The sequence below is a fragment of the Limanda limanda genome, chromosome 4, assembly GCF_963576545.1.
Source record: "Limanda limanda chromosome 4, fLimLim1.1, whole genome shotgun sequence".
Lineage (NCBI taxonomy): Eukaryota > Metazoa > Chordata > Actinopteri > Pleuronectiformes > Pleuronectidae > Limanda > Limanda limanda.
In genome coordinates this window covers 9,242,066-9,259,997 of record NC_083639.1, presented here as the reverse complement: position 1 = coordinate 9,259,997, position 17,932 = coordinate 9,242,066, and the positions used below count along the sequence as shown (strand labels likewise).

The window sequence follows — 17,932 nt, the reverse complement described above, 5'->3', positions numbered from 1 at the left end:
AAGAATGGATGAACGACCTGAAAACATAATATCAGTCTGCTGAAGCTGTCGGAATGTTTTCATCAAGATCAATGAATCCTTCTCCAGAGAAATGGACATTTTTTGAAAAACACCATATCTCAGGAGTGTGAACAAAACCGTTTATAATATAATTATACCGCCTGTAGTAGTAGCAGCAGTAATAGTAGCAGTACTATTTATGCAAAGTACATATTAATATATAAGGACAATATTGACTCTCTCTCTTTCTTTCCAGGATATTTTAAATCATATTCTAAGTAACATTGAAATCTTCATGGGACAAGTCTCTGCGGTCCTGGCCAAAAAAGCAAAGAAAAAGAAGAAAAAAGGGAAAGGTAATTTGATCCAACACACGTTGAATCTCGATCTCAGCATATTTACATTATGATCTACCACTAAGCTTAACGTTAACCTTTTGGATTTGTCCCAGTCGTGGACGGTATGCCTCCTGCAGGAGAATTTGCAGAGTGTCTCCATAAGATCAAAAGTGGTTTCAACCTTCTGGTGCGTGTCGTTTATCATATTTACATACAGTCACCATACATGTTGCATTCATCACGTGTGTATTCCTGGTCTCTCTGTGACGTACTGTATGTGTCCATGTTTTATTTTTCAGGGGGAGCTCGACGGCGAGATCAGTAATCCCAGCGCTCCTGACTTTGTTCACACCCTCTTCTCCTCATTAGCATTTGTAAGTCAACGCATCTCCTATATCAGAATTACAAGTGTGTGTGTGTGTGTGGGGGGGGTCCAATTAGCAGGTGATGTCTTATCAGCATAGTAATAGCCGTGAATCTGCCTTCAGTTTTCATAAAAGCTCAAAGGTGTTTTAGTTTGTCCAGTTTTTTTCTGTAAAAAACATGGAGGCCTCAGTAGAGAGGACCCTCTCCAGATATAAATAAACAGTATCTATTTGTAATGGGACCATTTACTCCCAGTTGTGTCTGAAGGAGCTTATTGACAGCAGGTACTATGACATGTGTTTAGACTTTGTGCAGACTTGTAACGTAATGTGCCTCAGAGTCAATAATCTTCATTTGAAAGTGAGAATGTTGGACTATGGACCAGTTTATTCTTCTTGTTCTTTTATTTGAGCGTCTTAATGGAATAACGGGAATGTTCAATTTCAGCAGAGTCGACAGTTTAGCACCTTGTCACGTGATGACACCGCTGATATACTTTATGAGAAGCACAGGGTTTGGGTGTCAGCAGAAAGAGTTCTCTTAGAAAACTGTTCAGTGGTGCCTCTGTCTCCATTCCAACAGATTATCTTGGATGAGCTTGACAGACGTGCAATACTGACAATGTGTGTGTGGTTAACACATCCACTGTGCATTTGAGCAATTATCTAGCTTTTTTTTCATTATAGCACACTTACTTACATAAGGGGAGATCTATTCAAGCTACAACTTTAGATTTTATATTTATATTAAGCCTGATGTGCTCATACCAGAGATTTTCTTAAAATGGAGTTAAAAAGGTGTAACCGCTGCACCACTGGTGAGTGAAACTAACCTGATTTGCATTTCGTAAAGTGTAGTCATTTACATGTGAAAGCCTGCCCTAGCCCCCGGAGCAGGGGATTAACTGCCAAGGTTCTCAGGCTGGTAAAACTGCCAGAAACTGGAACCTGCGCTGCCTGCAAATTCCTGTGAACAGTCATTACCCTGCACTTCCACAGTAATTCACAGTACTGTTTACTGATGAAAATCCCAAATTTTCTTACTGTGGCTCTTTATAGTTCTTGTGTTAGAAAGACATCATGGCTCATTAAATCAAACCTTGTGCCCATTTCTGCATGTGTGTTGGTAAATGTGCACTTGAAACAAACCCACAGGACTGGACATGCACACAGCAGCGACCACACTGCACTTTCTTTCATCAGAACTAATAGATCATCATTTTTCTCTGCAGGTAGTATCTCACTGTCCTGAGGATCTGCCACAGACCATAGTGGCGCCACTGCTGACGCCTCAGTGTATCCGACTCATGAGCGAGGAGGCGTCTCAAGAGGAGGACCAGCTGTGGCAGTCCCTGGGAGATGCCTGGAACATCCCCAGGTGGGAGGCGATAAGATCTGTCTAAGATCTACCAGACTGCTGTATGTGTGTGTGTGTGTGTGTGTGATATGGTGCCAGGATGATAATCAGGTATGATTTTGACTTATCACGTCAGCACCAAATGGCCAGAGGATGACGAGGACATCCCGACATACACTCTGAAGTTCTTTGATGGCTGGCAGCCTCCTGAAGTATCATCAGCGCCTTCACTCAGTGAACCTGTGGGCAAGCAGGAGAGGCCGTATCCTGCACCCAGCCAGGTACATAACACACAGGTACATTACACACACACACAGTCACCTAGCTTCTACTGGCACATTTACTTTGTGTTAATTAACTTTTGGAAAATAAGAAGTAAATAACAATATTTTCCTTTTTTCTGTGTAGACTCCAGTCAACAGGAAGCCACAACCTCACCCTCAAAAAGCTCGGTATGTACAAGGACACAAAGTAGCACTGTGAGGACATTTTAAACCGGTTTTATTTTTTTAATGTTTTTTGGTTTTCAGCTCAGCTGTATCTAAAGCACGTCACATGCCAGTTATGTACGACTTCATTGCAAGAAACCACAGAGAGCTCACCGTCACAAAAGGTGAAATAGTTGAGGTGAGTCGCTCAGTGACAAGAACCAACTACTTTGTATTGTTCTCCTGTAACTAATAGCACTCTCATTCTGTAATCTAATAACTGTGATCCTTCGGTAACCAGGCTGGTCTGTGTTCTGTCTGTCCACAGCTGCTGGACATGTCCAAGCAGTGGTGGAAAGTGAGGAACAGCAGAGGAGAGGAGGGATTTGTTCCTAATAATGTGTTGAACGGTCAAGATGATGAACAACCTAACGAGGTACAAGAACAGCACGGCTCAATGGCTTAGTGTTATGGAAAGCCTCAGAAACCACTGATGTTTTATAGCCTCAGACACCTCCAGCATTTCTCCTCATTTAGAAGGACGTGACCCTCAGGGCCACCGTACTTCTCCTCAACCATGAACAGACAGTCAGTTCAAACTGCACTGCAGTAAATACAGAGGCTGCTCTTCACACAGTATGATTGTGTGTAATTCTATAATGACTCAGTATCAATTATGGAAGTAGATAGATACTACTATCTAATATGCAGTACAAGTAGTACTTGATACTTAATGATTTTGACCTTTTGGCTGAGAGTAAATTAGACTGGAAAAGTCACAGCTACAGCAACAACAACAACAAGAACAACATCAATAACAACAATGACAATAATAATAAACTCAAATAGTTTTCTCAGGAAACTGGAGGCTCTCCTGTGCTGACAAAGAAGTCCAAGCCTGCAGAGGTGAAAGCCTGGCTGGAAGACAAAGGCTTCAGTAGAATGTAAGTACCTTAATCTTTACATTTAGAAATGAACTAATTTAGATGATCATTACATGAAGGTCACAGTAGATTTAGGAACAGTGACTTCAATCAGCCTTTTAACACACATGTCCGAGTGCATTTGTGAATGTGATGACGTGTGCTGAACAACTCCCTGGGATGAACAGTCACACAGAGTGAACCCTGAAGGGAATGCAAGTGTAGTGACTCATGTTTAAAAGACCTCGTTTAGGGTGCGAGTGATTTAAATAACATAAAATGAAACCCCTACATAAATAAACATATTGACAAACAATCTATTTAATTGAATCAGTCATTTGATTTATTTATAAAAACGTTACCTCTTGGGTCTGTCATGCAGCGCTGAACCACGCCCACTAGTCACGCATTACGGTCCACGCCATCAGGTCACATGGTGAAAAGTTAATGCAAATGGAATTAAAGTTGTAAAACAAGGCCTTTGGGCAGTAGGTGGTGCAATCCGTATCCCTATATACAGACGTATAGATCTGTTCAGGTCTCTTCAGATCGTATAAATGCTTCACCTTTGCAACATTTCCTGTGTTATTTGATGCACAGGTGTTTCTTTGCTATATTTTTTAAATAAATGTAATTTATCAATTTATTAAATATCTTGTTTTAGATTAACACAAATCATAATTTCCCTTTAACCTTTCTTACTTAAATGTTGTATTTCTACATCCCCTTTTACACACATCTGTCAGAATGACCCACAGTACGTATTCACCACGGAACATCTACTATTCATTTCACACAGCTGCTTTTGCCCATCTGATGCATATAAGTCTTATTTTACAAACCATTACCATTGAGACAGAGAAACATACTGATTGCTAAGCATTTGAAAATATGCCATTGATTTTCATTATCCAGAGTGTTGATAGTGTTGGCTAGTAGCAATCATTTCAGACTTACGGCTGGAGATACTGGATGACGAACAGGATGTGGATAATGAGGAGGCCATTCTTGGTCTTGATTCTGAGTCGGAAATCCCTGATGCTGAGGACCCAGACATGTTCTACCCTGTGCTTGTTCCTGATCAAGCTGGAGTTGTGGGTGTCTTGGAATCCAGTTATCCTTAATAAAGAAGGCTCCTTTGATAACATAGAAGCTTCATCTTCCATGTGATTAAATGAGCCTTCTCGTCAATGAAGAAGGAAGAATTGACCACGCATGAAATAACACAGGAAATCGATACGGGTCATTTTTGACAACAAAAGGCAATAGGGCCTAACTAGAAATACATAAAGTCCCAGTTTTAGTTATAATTATTTTTATTGCATCTGGTATAGTTAAGTTTATTAATACTTGTCCTGCTGAAATGAAGCCTTATGGATTAAGTCCCTATCTCTTGCAGTACTGTGCGCTGTCTGGGCGGGCTGAGCGGCTCCATGCTGCTGGGGATGAGCAGAGAGGAGCTGAAGACCGTGTGTCCAGAGGAAGGAGGACGAGTCTTCTTCCAGCTACAAGCTGTCAGGTCCACACTGGCTGTAAGTTACAGATGACAGAGCAGCAACAAGTCTGTCTGGAGATTTATTATCATCATGTTAATAGGAAATTCTGGTGTAAACACACACTGTCTCTGTTTGTTTCTAGTGAGAGCTACAAGGCGACATTGAAGGAAGACAAGGATTCATGGAGTTAAACAGGTCCCCTGTGGGTAGTGACTTGTATGTAATTTTAAAAGTAAACTAATAAAGTTGTCTGGTGTGAGTCAGAAATAGTTGACATGTTATTTAATTAGTAAATTTGATTGAAAGTGTAAATAAAATAAGGTACAGTCAAAAACATGTGAATTCTGTAAATAAATGACTTTCAGCACAATGACTAAGTGAATAAACATGCTTTATTTCATTGTTCAGACGTTACACATGAATCTAGGCAGAAGCATTTGAATGTGTAAAACACTGGTGATCCGTTTCAGGCAATAAAGTGGCTTAAGATCAACAGACACAATATCAGGCTAAATAAGAAAAATCTAAATCAAAACATAAAACCTTATGAGCAAAAATATCAGATAAACAAACATTTTAAAGTGAGCTTGTAATTAATGCACTGTGAAGTGAGTGCACAGAAATAAAACTGAAACAAAATGTTCATTATAGATTGTAAACTATTAACCTGTGAATAATAGATTTGAAACGTGACAATTTTATCTTTTCTTTTTACTAATCAAGGTAAAGCCGATATATTTGGGCTCTATAAACAATCTGATACATAAACTTGCACTACAGGGAGTTATTATGGCTCTTTTCACCTTTTTACCATTTGACAGGGCAAGCAACTCATTGAGAAAATAATCGGTAGCAGTCAATAGTGAAAATAATCAGAACCATGATCAGAGATTAGTATTTGTGAGGTAGGGTGCAATGTGACGTGAATGCACAGATGAGGGACTCTGTGGTGTCTTGGACGTTAGAACAGTAAATAACATGTTGTGAAGATGAATGGATGGAAGCTGAGTGGATGGAAAACATTTGAATCCAGATCCTATTCGCTTTCTGTGATAATGTTTGACAGCAGATGGACTGTCATCAAAAATGAGGTCAACAGGGTGGATGTTAAACATTGTAACTAGTTAAAATGTCGATAACAGAATGAAGCCGAAATAATTTAAGAAATATTCTTAAATATTTGTTGTGCTTTCGCCTGTGGAGTAATGGTATCAGGACAAGTCAGTGTGGATCACATAGACTGTGAGCAAAGATGGACGACCTGTCTTCACTTCCTTTAACTATCCAGAAATGAAGCCACAAAAAACCCAGGATATGAACGCTGCCATTTTGTGCATTAGGAGGCAGAGTCTGTGCAGCAACGATCGAGGGGGGGGCAGTAACGAGGTCCCGCCAATACCTGGGCCTGACCAATCGCGAGTCAGTCTCAGCTGTCAATAATGACGCTGCATAAAGGGTTTTTATGCAGACAAAGATAACAAATAATTAAAGTCAAAAAAACTTAACGGAAAATTATGACTTGAACAAAATATAATAAAAAAATGACAAGAACTACTGGAAATGACAGAATACATATTTGACATATTTTTGGTTTGGTCCATGCCCCATCCGCTAACATGGAGGAGGTGGGGTTTAGGACCTGTACTGCAGCCAGCCACCAGGTGGTGATAGAGATGTTTACAGGACCCGTCATGTCGTCCATCTTTATACACAGTCTGTGGTAGATCAGTCTTTGCATCTAACAAAAACAAAAAAGGTCACCTGTGCTGATGTAGAGATGTTTTATGAATCTTAGTTTTTATGCAGAGACAGTTTTTGGCTTTACAGTGAGAGGTATCAGTCATGCAGCTTTTGTCATGAGTGTTGCATGTGTACTTACACGATAAGAACAACCAGGGACAAGAACTTAAACATGAGCGAAAACAGTTGTTGCGATATTAAAACAGACAGAGGTGACAAAAATACTTCAGTCAAATTATTCAAGAAATTGAAAAAAAGCTAAAAACTATAAAAGAGCATTGAATAAACCCTCTATTTTCATGACATAGGCTCTAATCCATGATCAACAGCAACAAAACTAAGTGTCAAACCTTGACATCCATAAATTGTGAATATAAAATTTCTTATCTCTATATTGCCTTTAAAAAAATACACTTTATACATGAAATCCTATCATTCACGGTCCATCTGGTTCAGCGCACAACTCCTGTGCTTCCCTTGAATACTTCTAATCTAATGCTCTCTTCCTGAATCATGATAGATTATCACCTTTCAATCTTATTTTCTATAAAGCAAACACACCTAAAACATTACAGCTGTTTATTCATATAAAGGCAAAAGTTTTCTGATTCACTATCTTCTAATCTTGGCATCATAAATAACCCGACAGTAGTGTCGAGGTTTAGGAAGAATGTTCAGTTTGGTGGGAGGTTGGACATGTATCCAGTGACAGGAGAGTGGTTCGATAACACGATGACGGTGCGAGACAAATATATATGAGAGGTGTGATCCCAGCTTTTACCAGATTTTGGGGTGAGCTGGAAGCAAATGCTACAAGAAACCATGTGACGGTCTCAACCGTGACCCAGCAGGGTTGACTCATGTCCACATGGCGAGTCCTTTATCTTCTGTAATATTCACCACAGACAGATTTGGGACTCGTAAGCTGGTGGGCAGCCCTGATTTAGTTAAGATGCTTTATGTTTCCGCTTTGCTCATATTCTCTCCTGTCATCACTTCTTCATGCAGGCATGCAAACACGCACTTACAGCTGAGAATCAAAGACACATCAACTCCTCTCCTCAAAAGAAGGCCAAGGTCAAAACTGTTACCAAGCATGCAGCTGGGTTGTTTCAGTTGGACATGACAACAGCATAATGGTCGACTGTACAATGGCCCGAGGAGCAAATACGCAATAGGTGTTTACATGTAAACAAATTTGGAGAGACATGGGCGTGCGGCGCCCAAAGCTGAAAATGAAAAGGCACTGTGAAGTCGTGGTACATATGCACAGTGCACGGCATGCAGACGGAAAATAACCTCCACGACTTTCTGCGGAAAGGAATGAGAGCGATAGTGGCCATAGAGGCGAGGAGGTTCTCCACTGGCAACACTGAACTCCTCCACAATAACTGGAGCCGATTATAATATACAATATTTCCCTTCATATCTCTCACAGAAATATCCAAACAAAATGATTTTACTGGAACTTATTTCTGTTTTCTTAATGGAATGTCTGCAGTCAACCACAGAAAGTCAGCGTCTTTTTCCAGGGCTGAGGATAAAAGATCTGAAACCATGCACCATGCACGGCTGATAATCAGCACTGCTGCATTCAGACAGAACAAAACCAGCCTTATGTCACCTGTCAATGCTGGATGTGTAGGTTCGTCAAACTTTCAACAACAATCTCACGGAATTCTTTTATTTATTTATATCCATTTAAAGATGGATAAACAAGAACAACAGAACAGGTTTACTGTTCTGAATGTGTAAATGTTGGTTGTTAGTATTCTGTAAATTTATACTATATATTAACAGAAGTACTATGGCTGCTTTCAGACATGTTCTGATCTCCAGATAAACTCATGAAATCCTCTGATGGGGCTGTATTTGAGAACACAAATGTCCTAGTCACTTGATGTGGACATTATGTGGAGTTCCTCCTGCCAGCTCCCAAGTAAAATGTCTGCAGGATCTCAGAGTAAGATCATGTGATAACACAGCGGGAGAAAATCCAGTGGATTTACTGCAAGCAAGACGGCATTGTTGCGGATGTTTCTGATACATAACAGACCAGAAACAGGAACACTATTATTAATTCAGGATGAAAATGAAAAGCCAAATGCGTAGAAGACGCAGACAAAGATGTTGACTTGAAAGTTGACATCGCCAAAAAGACATTTGAGAGCTTTTGGTGATAACAGCTGATGCCGATGTGTTGTAAACAAAAACATGTGATCTCTGCAGCAGAATTCACACATCATGTCCCGCCTCCTGCATGCAGCGCCCCCCCCTCAGCTGAACGCTGAAAGATGTCTGTGTTGTTGTGAACGCGTCTGAGCGGAGAATCTCCTGCTGCGATCTTCATCTATGAAAGTCAAACTTGGGAGAAAGTGCAGACCCCATTGTGCAGACATTATCTGGCGTTCATGTCTGAAAAACTGCTTATGTATTCATTTTGATGAAAACATATCACTGAATCAGCTTTTCACATCACGTTATTATATTATTATTATTTCATTATATTACCCACTATATTGGATGTATATATATATATATATATTTATATGACATAAACTGTGGTCTAGTTTCTCCCACCACATTTCATAATAAACTAAAATATTTATTCATTTGTGGCAGCCAGTCCGACCCATGGACTAAACAAGAGAGCAGAGCATTGTCCTGGCTGTGTGGTCAGTGAGGTAAACACTGGCCTCGATTCCATCCCTGCCGACCCTCCTCAGGCTAAATGTGACACCGTGACCAACAGAGGTGGGGAAAACTCAAATATAAATTTTCTATTTTAACAACTAAATGGATTCACAATCCACTCGCGCGACATAAAAAAGTACTCAGACAAAGGAAGTTGATGAACGTGGAGGCTGTGGCGCTCTAGCAGCACTGTATCCTTGGCGTTTTCATATCTGTGTAGCTGTGCGGCATACGTCTATAGTGATGGCTGGTTGGGTAATTAGATTATGTAAAATGACTCTCACACTGCCCCTCCAGTGTCATGCTAGGTTTACCAGAACCGAATGCCAGTGATTTCAGCGCTGACTGGGCAGAGGGCCCATGGACAGAGCGTCCTCCTCATCGATAGTGTCCAGCTCCTCTGTGCGCACGGCGTGGGTGACGAGCTGCAGCTCCTCGGTGAGGGTCTCGCTGCGGTACGCCACGCGGATATCGGGGACGTTTGTGCGGCGGATGTCGTTGCTTATAGGACCCTCCTTGGAATGTTTAGGGCCCAGCCAATAACGCTTGACCTGGAGTCAGGAGAAGGTACACGAAAATCAGATACAAGTAAAATACAGATGAAAACAACATCTGACTGAAAGCGATTGGACAAGTTTTTTTTTGTAAAGCGAGTACAATTTGATCAAATATCCTTTTAAGAGTCTGATTTCTAGAGTCTGTGTGACATAGATAAACAGATAAACAAATGAAATACACTGAATGAGAAGAGTTATAAACTTTACCCTGTTTGAAAATCCGCTCATAAGAACGCTGTTTCTTGCCAGCTCGCACATGTCACAGGAACTCAGTTTCCACACTTGCGCAGCGATACTGTACTCCTCCATTAGAGGCTCCTGGGCACACACACGCGCACACACACACACACACACACACACACACACACACACACACACACACACACACACACACACACACACACACACACACACACACACACACACACACACACACACACACACACACACACACACACACACACACACACACATTATGTAATTTCAACCTCCTCACTGATCTTCTAATGCATGATGATGGGAACAATGTTTAATCAAACGCTCCTTCATACTGACCTTGGTGAAGTGGAACTGAAGGGGGTCATCAGTGGACAGAGATATCACCAGGCCTCTGGACAGATACTCTGGCAGTGGGTTGCGGTGGTAACTGAGGAACAGGCTGTTGTTACTCAGTGGGGACATGGCAATGCCAATTTGAGCCAGATAGTAAAGATACTGCAGCACCGGGGCCTGACAGTGTGAGAGACATAGAGAGACACAAATGGTCACAGGTTGATATGAGAACATGTTTGTTTTAGATTTCTTAACAGAGCAGCAGATTGGTAGCATTGACATCACTGATTTAAGACAAACACACTTCTCACCTGCTACTGAATGCAGCAGCTCACCACTTATACACTCAGCAGTATTCTTCAATTGTTTCCCAAAGGGGATACAATTCTGTTGTTCATGTTAGTGTGTCTTCATATGATGCAAGATATGTTATATTATCATTACATTGCAACAAATGTAATTAGATATAGAAAACATTTAGAAAGTTACACAGCAGAACTTTGTAAAGTAAAAAGCAATCCCTCCAGTCGGTTCCTGACCTTTCTGAGCAGTAGCCCATGGGAGATGTTCTCTGATAGGAAGAAACCTGACACCAGGTGGTGGATCGGCCCCGCCTCCCCACAGTGAGGCCGCAGGACAAACGTATGAAGGCCTCGCCGACTGGGTCAGACAAATATATTTTTAAAAACACATACATTTATGTTTAATAGTTTTTCTGAATGGTTATTGAGCTAGTAAAGTGTCTTGTATGTGATAAACGTGTCCAGCTGGCTCGGTCGTACCTCCGCAGGTGGTTGAGCACAGTCATGTTGGCGTAGGTATAGTAGAGGTAATAGGAGTAGGGCGGGTTGGCCCCATTTGTCCAATTGGCCGGCAGTGGACTGTCAAGGTTAAAATTGTGGTGCTCAGGTTTGGACTCGTCGTCCACGCTGTCAAAGCCCACGACCTGCTCGGACATTCGAACACATAAAGAAGAAAATCGCTCAGTTTCTCTAAGTGTGAATTATCAGCACAGCCGGGATTTCCTGTGAAGTGATACCCACATGTTCGAGGAAGAGATGCAGCTCGGGATGACTGGCAGGGTTTATTGTGACTTCAAACAGAGGCATGAAGATGTTCTCCAGCATCTCCTGGAAATTAGCCAGCTGCTTCTTTGTGTGGTACACGTCACTGGAGAGGCGGGGATTGAACAACGATACTTGTTATTATCGCAAAGACTGTAAAAGTGACAACAACCTTATATCCGACGTAGATTTGATTGTAGATTAAGTTTTACTCCATGCCTATGCTTAGTTATTACAATTACATGAATTTTGTTTGTTTCTCTTGAGTAGGCTAAAACCATGTAGACGGGATAACAACACACAGGCTGGATCATGTACCCACAACCTTCACTATACCAAAGTAGTTGATTCCTCTTGGTTTATTCACTAATTACAACTTTGTTTAATGGACATCTACCGACAAGTAACCGCACGGACACTGGAAGTCAGTGAGAGTTGAAAATAAGGCTATTTAACAACAAGATAAAAGCAGTGCTACAACTAAATTAATTTGTTTTTATTTTACAGCCAAAAACATTTTATTCCAGTTTTTGTATATTTCAAACAACTCGACGTAACCTCGGCTTTAGGGAATTTAAAGAATTATCTAACTCACTATTACCATCATTAAAATCCTTACAGGTCACATCAAACCTTATTTTCATCACATTCTTCACTTCTCCATCAGAAAATGCACTGAATATTCTGAAGTTAAGTCAAATATTAAATTAAAAAGGTTAGGCCCACTCCTGTGCTACTCTGAAAATGTTAATCTAAATAAATGAAAAGAAAGGTTATGTCTTTTGCCTTGCAGTTGCAGCCCCTTCCTACTGGGCACCCTGACTTCCAATGTCCTTGCCAGTAACATCAGTAAAAGACCCTCAATCCTTAGATATGTTTATTGATAGTGTCCTCATAAATGTGCTGCAAAGATCATACACATACAGGGTAAAGTAAGCTGGAGGTTTACTCACAATAGACGGGGCACCTGGATAAGCCAGCGCACATTATCAGAGTACACTCGGTGATCCACAGCCCACCGAGACAGCTTGTCCCACTCGTCTCGGGAGCGGCCATAGATGGACAGACGCATCTCGGAGTTCTGGTACTTGCTCTCCTCCAAGTCATACAACACCTCCTGGAAAGGGGGAGCAAGACAGGAGATACAGATTTATGAGTCTGTACATTTATTTTGGATTTGTAAAAAAGAAGGATGAATGAATTTTTAACACACCTTGACTATGTGTGCAAAGTATTTTCCTTCAATGTGGTTGTCAGTCTTGATGAAGATCTCTCTCAGGATGGATTCTCCGATGGGGTTGTATTTGGCGTTAAACTTGTCAAAGCGATGGAACGTGTTACGGTCCTGAAAAGTAGGAGGAATCAGTTACATCTTAATTGCATTTATATCACATTCATCCATTATTTCTTAAACTAGCACAATTCCTTTCGCTTGTTTTTCCTCCAGCTGGTGCCGTTTCTCACCGCATGCATGTCGAGAGTGTCAACACTCAGGTCGAAGGCTGTGAGGTTCATGGTCTCGAACACGTCCTTGAGGGTCTGACCCCGGCCGTTCTCCATGTGAACGATCTCCCCAGGGTACTTCTTCATGGCTCTCTTGATGAATCGCAGCAGGTGCTTCTGGTTCATACAGGACGATGCATGTATATGCGTGTCCACCTGGGGTGTAGCCAAGTGATATCATCATAAACACAGTGATCAACAAAAATAAGTCCACAGACAGATAATCGAGTAAACAGAGCAGCAGCTGCAGTTCATTAGCCCTTGCCTTCCGGATGTTGTAGAAGTCTCTGTGAGGAACCTTCTTCTGAGCAGCTAGCTCCTTCATCTCGTTCAGGAGGATGTGCATCTGGAACTTAGAGCTCAGGTACTGGAGGCGGCGGTAGCAGAAGGACTTCCTGTGTACACCATACACAGGAGACAAGGATGTTTTTCTTTTAAAATCATACAATGAACTTATCACAGATTTGAAGATACTTTCAAAGAAGCACTTACACTGGCCCGTTAACGATGAGGGACATCATCACATTCATGTCTCCGATATACTCCTTCAAGTCAGGATATGGCAAGTCCAGTTCTGCACTTCTGAAATAGATGATTTAAGATTAACAAACGGACTCACTATTTTAATTGATGTGTCATCATATAGGTACAAACACATACTTGTCCATGTTGCTTTTGTTGGCGTAGACATGAACTACTCCATCCACCATCTTGCATCCATATCCTGTGTCTGCTGGCATGTTCAAGGGGTCCTGATTGTCGTAGGGGTGTGTCTCCGAAACCGGTGCGTGGACGGGGGCATCTGGGAAAACGGGGGGTTGATACTGAAACATTTTTACATGCTATATTGAAATGATAATTTAGAAACTGCTGTGGTGAAAGAGACAAACTGTAAGAATTGAGGAGAAGTGGTGCGAGTGTTTCATATTTCCTTTACTGTTCAGTGTTTTGCCAACAGAGTGTGTATGTTGTCTGCCAACATACCATTATCTACAGGGGTCTCTGCTATATCATCATAGACTCCAAAATCCTCAGTCTTCATCCCGAGCTCCTCTAAGGCGTGAGCTGTGGTCTTACAAAAGTTCTGCATGGATCGGTTTATGTACTTCTCCCGAATGAATAACGCCTTCACCACGCACTTAGCAGCATCAAGCAGGTCTGTGAAGGGGACCTGGAGAGAGATTACATTATAGTTAGGACTTTGGGCGCAATTGGAGCTTATTTTGTTGGGGTAATTTGACTGCAGGTGAGTTCATGGAGAAATCAAAAGACGGCATTTCAGTGCACTCTTCATACACGAGAAACTCCTCACCCCACATTTTTCCTCGCCAGATATTGAGACTCGCTGGTATTCGCGCTCCAGTGGCATTTCTCTTTCCATGAAGCCATCATCGAGAGTATCCACACCCTGATCCTTCAATAACCTGAAAAGATTCAGAGGAAAGTAGAATGTAAAACAAGAGAAAGGAGGAATGGAAGAACAAGGTAGATAACATGTGGCGGTATGGAAGACGTTCGGAAGAAATGCACAAGAAACAGAAAACATGTGTATTTAGACACCTTCATCTAATGCACATTTTGTAATGAGATCAGATAAACTTATAGCTGTACATGTATATTATACATTAACTTCATAAATCTACAGATCTGAAATTGTCATGTATGGCAGCATTTAACATTTGTTGAACAGTTTCTGTCCTATCCTGCATTTTCTGAGATCAGAGACAAGACAACAGGGAAAAGTTGCCTTAAATGATTTCAGTTTTTCAAGCTTTGGAGACTGGGGAGAGTCAAACTTTATATTCACAATAATAGATACCCTACTTTAAAGTGATTGTTCATTTATTTTATTCATTTTTTCAACTATCCCTTTAAGGAGGACTTCAGGGCTGTTTTCAAAAAACCCTGCGAACTGTGGAGTCTTTAAAAAAGTAGAGGGGTGTTTACTCCAAGGAGAAAGGATGCATCTAAGCTTAATTAAGGGTATTGAAACAAACGCATACTGTTTGTAGATGAGGTATTTCTGTGAATCAGTTTAGATATCAGTAATATACTAATGCAGTTGCAGATTAGCTGTTTAGGGATTAAAAAGTGAAGGAGCAAAAATACTCATTGAACATTTACCAAGTCACCAGCAGGGGGAGGATAAGGTTCATTGCAATATGCTGATAATAAAACCAGTCCAGAGTTCCTAAATACTGCAGACCTGACACTGATGAATATACAATATTGATAAATACTAACCAATCAGCTGAGTTGTTGCAGTACGAACAAAATCCAGATGAATTCAAAGAAAACAAAGAAACCACAGAGAAAATCACTACACAAGACGTTGATACTGAAGCGGAGCTCACTCACTCTAGGTCTGCCGCACTGTCGATTTTCATGAAGTCCTGTTTGGCGCGGAGCAAGATCTCTGGCTCAAGCCTTGGGGTGATATGCAGCAGCGCAGCAGAGTGTGGGAAAGGCAGGGGGCAGACGGGCATCAGAGGAGGTGAGAAAGATTTAAGCACACGAAGGGAGAGAGACCAAATACAGAACACACACACGCACGCACGCACGCACGCACGCACGCACGCACGCGCACACACACACACACACACACACACACACACACACACACACACACACACACTCTCTCTTGCATACACTCACACTCACATAAAGCCTTAGGTATTAACAGAACTTCATACATCAGTTAGTAGTTGTAAACCCTGATTGGTAAACAACGGCTTGGCAGTGAGCCCGGCGGTGGAGAGAGAACTCACCTCCTCAGAAACGTTTTTTGGTAGAAAAAGACCAAACACCAGGACCTTTGCCACCTGCTAGCTAGTCCAGTTAGCTGATGCCGGGGTTAGTTAGCCCACAAACTGGCATGTTGGAAGCTGATAAGCATGTGTGCATGGGTGGAAGGAAGTCTGTGTAAAAGTCTGGAGGGGTTGTGTTTGTCAGGAGTCAAGAAGAGGTTTTCTTGAATTGGCTGTGTGTGTTTTTGTGCTTGTATGTGTGTGTTTGTGTGTGGGTGAGATGTGTTTGCATTTCCTCACTTGATGTCCTGGCTGATCTGCCGCTCCAGACGGTGACGCCGCTCCTCCAGCTGCTCGATGGGGCTGTCCTCCGGGAACTCGTACGGAGCACTTCTCATGTCGCTCTCTGCCATGCTGCGTGTGAACAGCTCCTGGTGTCAACAGAAATTTGAAAATTTTTGGTGGCATAAAACAGGAAACAGGTCAATTTCCATGCGATGGACGTATGGCTAACACTGAGATGAACACAAAACCACCTGCTACATTAAAATCAAAATAAAGCTGTTCATGTCTGTGGCAGATAATAAAGTGGTTTCCGATTTTCGTTTTGCACATCAACAGTAATTATTTGGGGTTGCACAGTTTTCTGCCGTCAGTAAATAAGTTGACATATAGTTTATTAGTTAACTGCTTTGTTATGGATTCATATTTTCATTGATCATTCGAGACTTTTAAACATGCCAACTTAAATTTTCATAGTTTAAAAGTCATAATAAATACCAGTGGCCTCTGATTGAACTATCTGACTGATAGAAAAGTCCTGACTTCTAAATGAAACAATATGGCAGGCAGCTTCATTTTGTTTTGACCAGCTGTGCCTGGAAGTTGAGGGATGTTGAAGTGGACTGTCGGTGTTTGCAGGGCACTTAATCCTCAGAGCATTTAACATGCTGGGCATCACGAGGGCTGCCAAAAAGAAAGACAAAAAAATCCATAACAGAAGCCGCAGAGAGAAACGCTAGGGGGCTGTGGATCAAGAGGGCGGATCTGTTGGCAGCTGCTGCTGGAATGTAAGCTCGGGTCTTATCAGCCCTGGATCAATCACCTGAGGGAGTGTGTCTGAGGATAGAAGACCAGTGAACGTATAGGAACATCATGCAGGAGAGGAATGAAGGATTTTGGACCAACTCACGTTTTCGGTTCCTGTAATTTTACTGTTAAGAAACAACATGTGTCTGGTTTTAATTTCCTACCTCTGCAATCTCTTTGTACTTTTCTTCCATGGATGTCCGCAGGTCAATCGGGTAGTGTGTGAGGGAAACAGGCGTCCCTGGCAGGGACCGCTGGGGCTTGAGGGGCTTGGACCCAGATGCACCACTCAGATCTGTAAAGCATATTATGGTGATATCAACACAGAGTCTTTGTGAAAATAGGACAAACTGCAAATAATGCGGTTTTGCAGCCATCATTCAAACATAAAACAACTCTAAAGTCGTTCAAGCCTCTGCAAACGATCATTGAAAAGGGCAGAAAAAGCCAGAATGCAGAGCAGTTTATGGTGTTGATGTTAGGTATCATTCATTTAATTTGTAAAAAAACAAATTTAGTGGTGATCTCATTATACTTTTCTGTGATCCTGCACATTATCGGAGCAAAGGCAAAATTTCAGCAAAGTAAAAATGCTTAACCGCTGTCTCATGATAGTGTGTATTGTCAGTAGGTTCCCTTTTGCCAGTGGTCATAACATGATTAACTTTTCCACAACTAAATATGTAGTTTTGAACTTAACCATCATTTACTAGCCTTTTCTCGCCACATGTTAAAGACCAGATCTAAAGTTCTACAAATGTTTTCTTTAACTTTGGTAGATCTTACCTAAGTTAAATGTAGGTTAAGTAATTGTAATTGTAAGTAAGTAATCGATCGATCCATTATCTATATAGCATATTACATTACATTACATGTCATTTGGCGCTTTTGTCCAAAACGATTTTACAATTAGTACACTCATCATTTATGAGGGGCAATTTAGGGGTTCAGTATCTTGCAAAGGACACTTCGGCATGCAGATGGGGAAGAGTGGGGATTGAACCGGCAACCTTCTTGTTGGAGAACGACCACTCTACCCCCTAGGCCACACCGCCCCCAGCTTATCACTTTGAGGGTCA

General features: G+C 41.5%; 2 protein-coding genes across 6 annotated transcripts in view; one reads left to right on the top strand and one right to left on the bottom strand.

The window, feature by feature from the left end:
• eps8l3a (EPS8-like 3a) overlaps nucleotides 1-4,958 on the top strand; it is an 8,431-nt gene extending 3,473 nt beyond the window's left edge. Inside the window, exons 8-17 of the mRNA XM_061069226.1 lie at nucleotides 257-356; nucleotides 452-525; nucleotides 638-716; nucleotides 1,940-2,081; nucleotides 2,197-2,341; nucleotides 2,469-2,512; nucleotides 2,591-2,687; nucleotides 2,817-2,924; nucleotides 3,347-3,432; nucleotides 4,811-4,958. Coding sequence (XP_060925209.1) covers nucleotides 257-356; nucleotides 452-525; nucleotides 638-716; nucleotides 1,940-2,081; nucleotides 2,197-2,341; nucleotides 2,469-2,512; nucleotides 2,591-2,687; nucleotides 2,817-2,924; nucleotides 3,347-3,432; nucleotides 4,811-4,958 — 1,023 coding nt within the window. The remainder of the gene's footprint in view (nucleotides 1-256; nucleotides 357-451; nucleotides 526-637; nucleotides 717-1,939; nucleotides 2,082-2,196; nucleotides 2,342-2,468; nucleotides 2,513-2,590; nucleotides 2,688-2,816; nucleotides 2,925-3,346; nucleotides 3,433-4,810) is intronic.
• Nucleotides 4,959-5,281: 323 nt separating this feature from the next.
• The window catches only part of LOC132999392 (AMP deaminase 2-like), a 30,180-nt gene continuing 17,529 nt past the window's right edge, over nucleotides 5,282-17,932 (bottom strand). For 4 of the 5 annotated variants that reach the window (XM_061069053.1, XM_061069051.1, XM_061069055.1 and 1 more), the window contains 17 exons: nucleotides 17,018-17,148; nucleotides 16,065-16,195; nucleotides 15,376-15,444; nucleotides 14,330-14,441; nucleotides 14,002-14,188; nucleotides 13,678-13,819; nucleotides 13,510-13,599; nucleotides 13,283-13,412; nucleotides 12,979-13,173; nucleotides 12,728-12,859; nucleotides 12,468-12,631; nucleotides 11,494-11,620; nucleotides 11,233-11,396; nucleotides 10,990-11,110; nucleotides 10,454-10,627; nucleotides 10,106-10,216; nucleotides 5,282-9,892 (listed from right to left, as the gene is read on the bottom strand). In XM_061069053.1, coding sequence (XP_060925036.1) covers nucleotides 9,677-9,892; nucleotides 10,106-10,216; nucleotides 10,454-10,627; nucleotides 10,990-11,110; nucleotides 11,233-11,396; nucleotides 11,494-11,620; nucleotides 12,468-12,631; nucleotides 12,728-12,859; nucleotides 12,979-13,173; nucleotides 13,283-13,412; nucleotides 13,510-13,599; nucleotides 13,678-13,819; nucleotides 14,002-14,188; nucleotides 14,330-14,441; nucleotides 15,376-15,444; nucleotides 16,065-16,195; nucleotides 17,018-17,148 — 2,396 coding nt within the window. In that variant the 3' untranslated portion in view covers nucleotides 5,282-9,676. The remainder of the gene's footprint in view (nucleotides 9,893-10,105; nucleotides 10,217-10,453; nucleotides 10,628-10,989; nucleotides 11,111-11,232; nucleotides 11,397-11,493; nucleotides 11,621-12,467; nucleotides 12,632-12,727; nucleotides 12,860-12,978; nucleotides 13,174-13,282; nucleotides 13,413-13,509; nucleotides 13,600-13,677; nucleotides 13,820-14,001; nucleotides 14,189-14,329; nucleotides 14,442-15,375; nucleotides 15,445-16,064; nucleotides 16,196-17,017; nucleotides 17,149-17,932) is intronic. The other variant, XM_061069054.1, reaches the window with a different exon arrangement.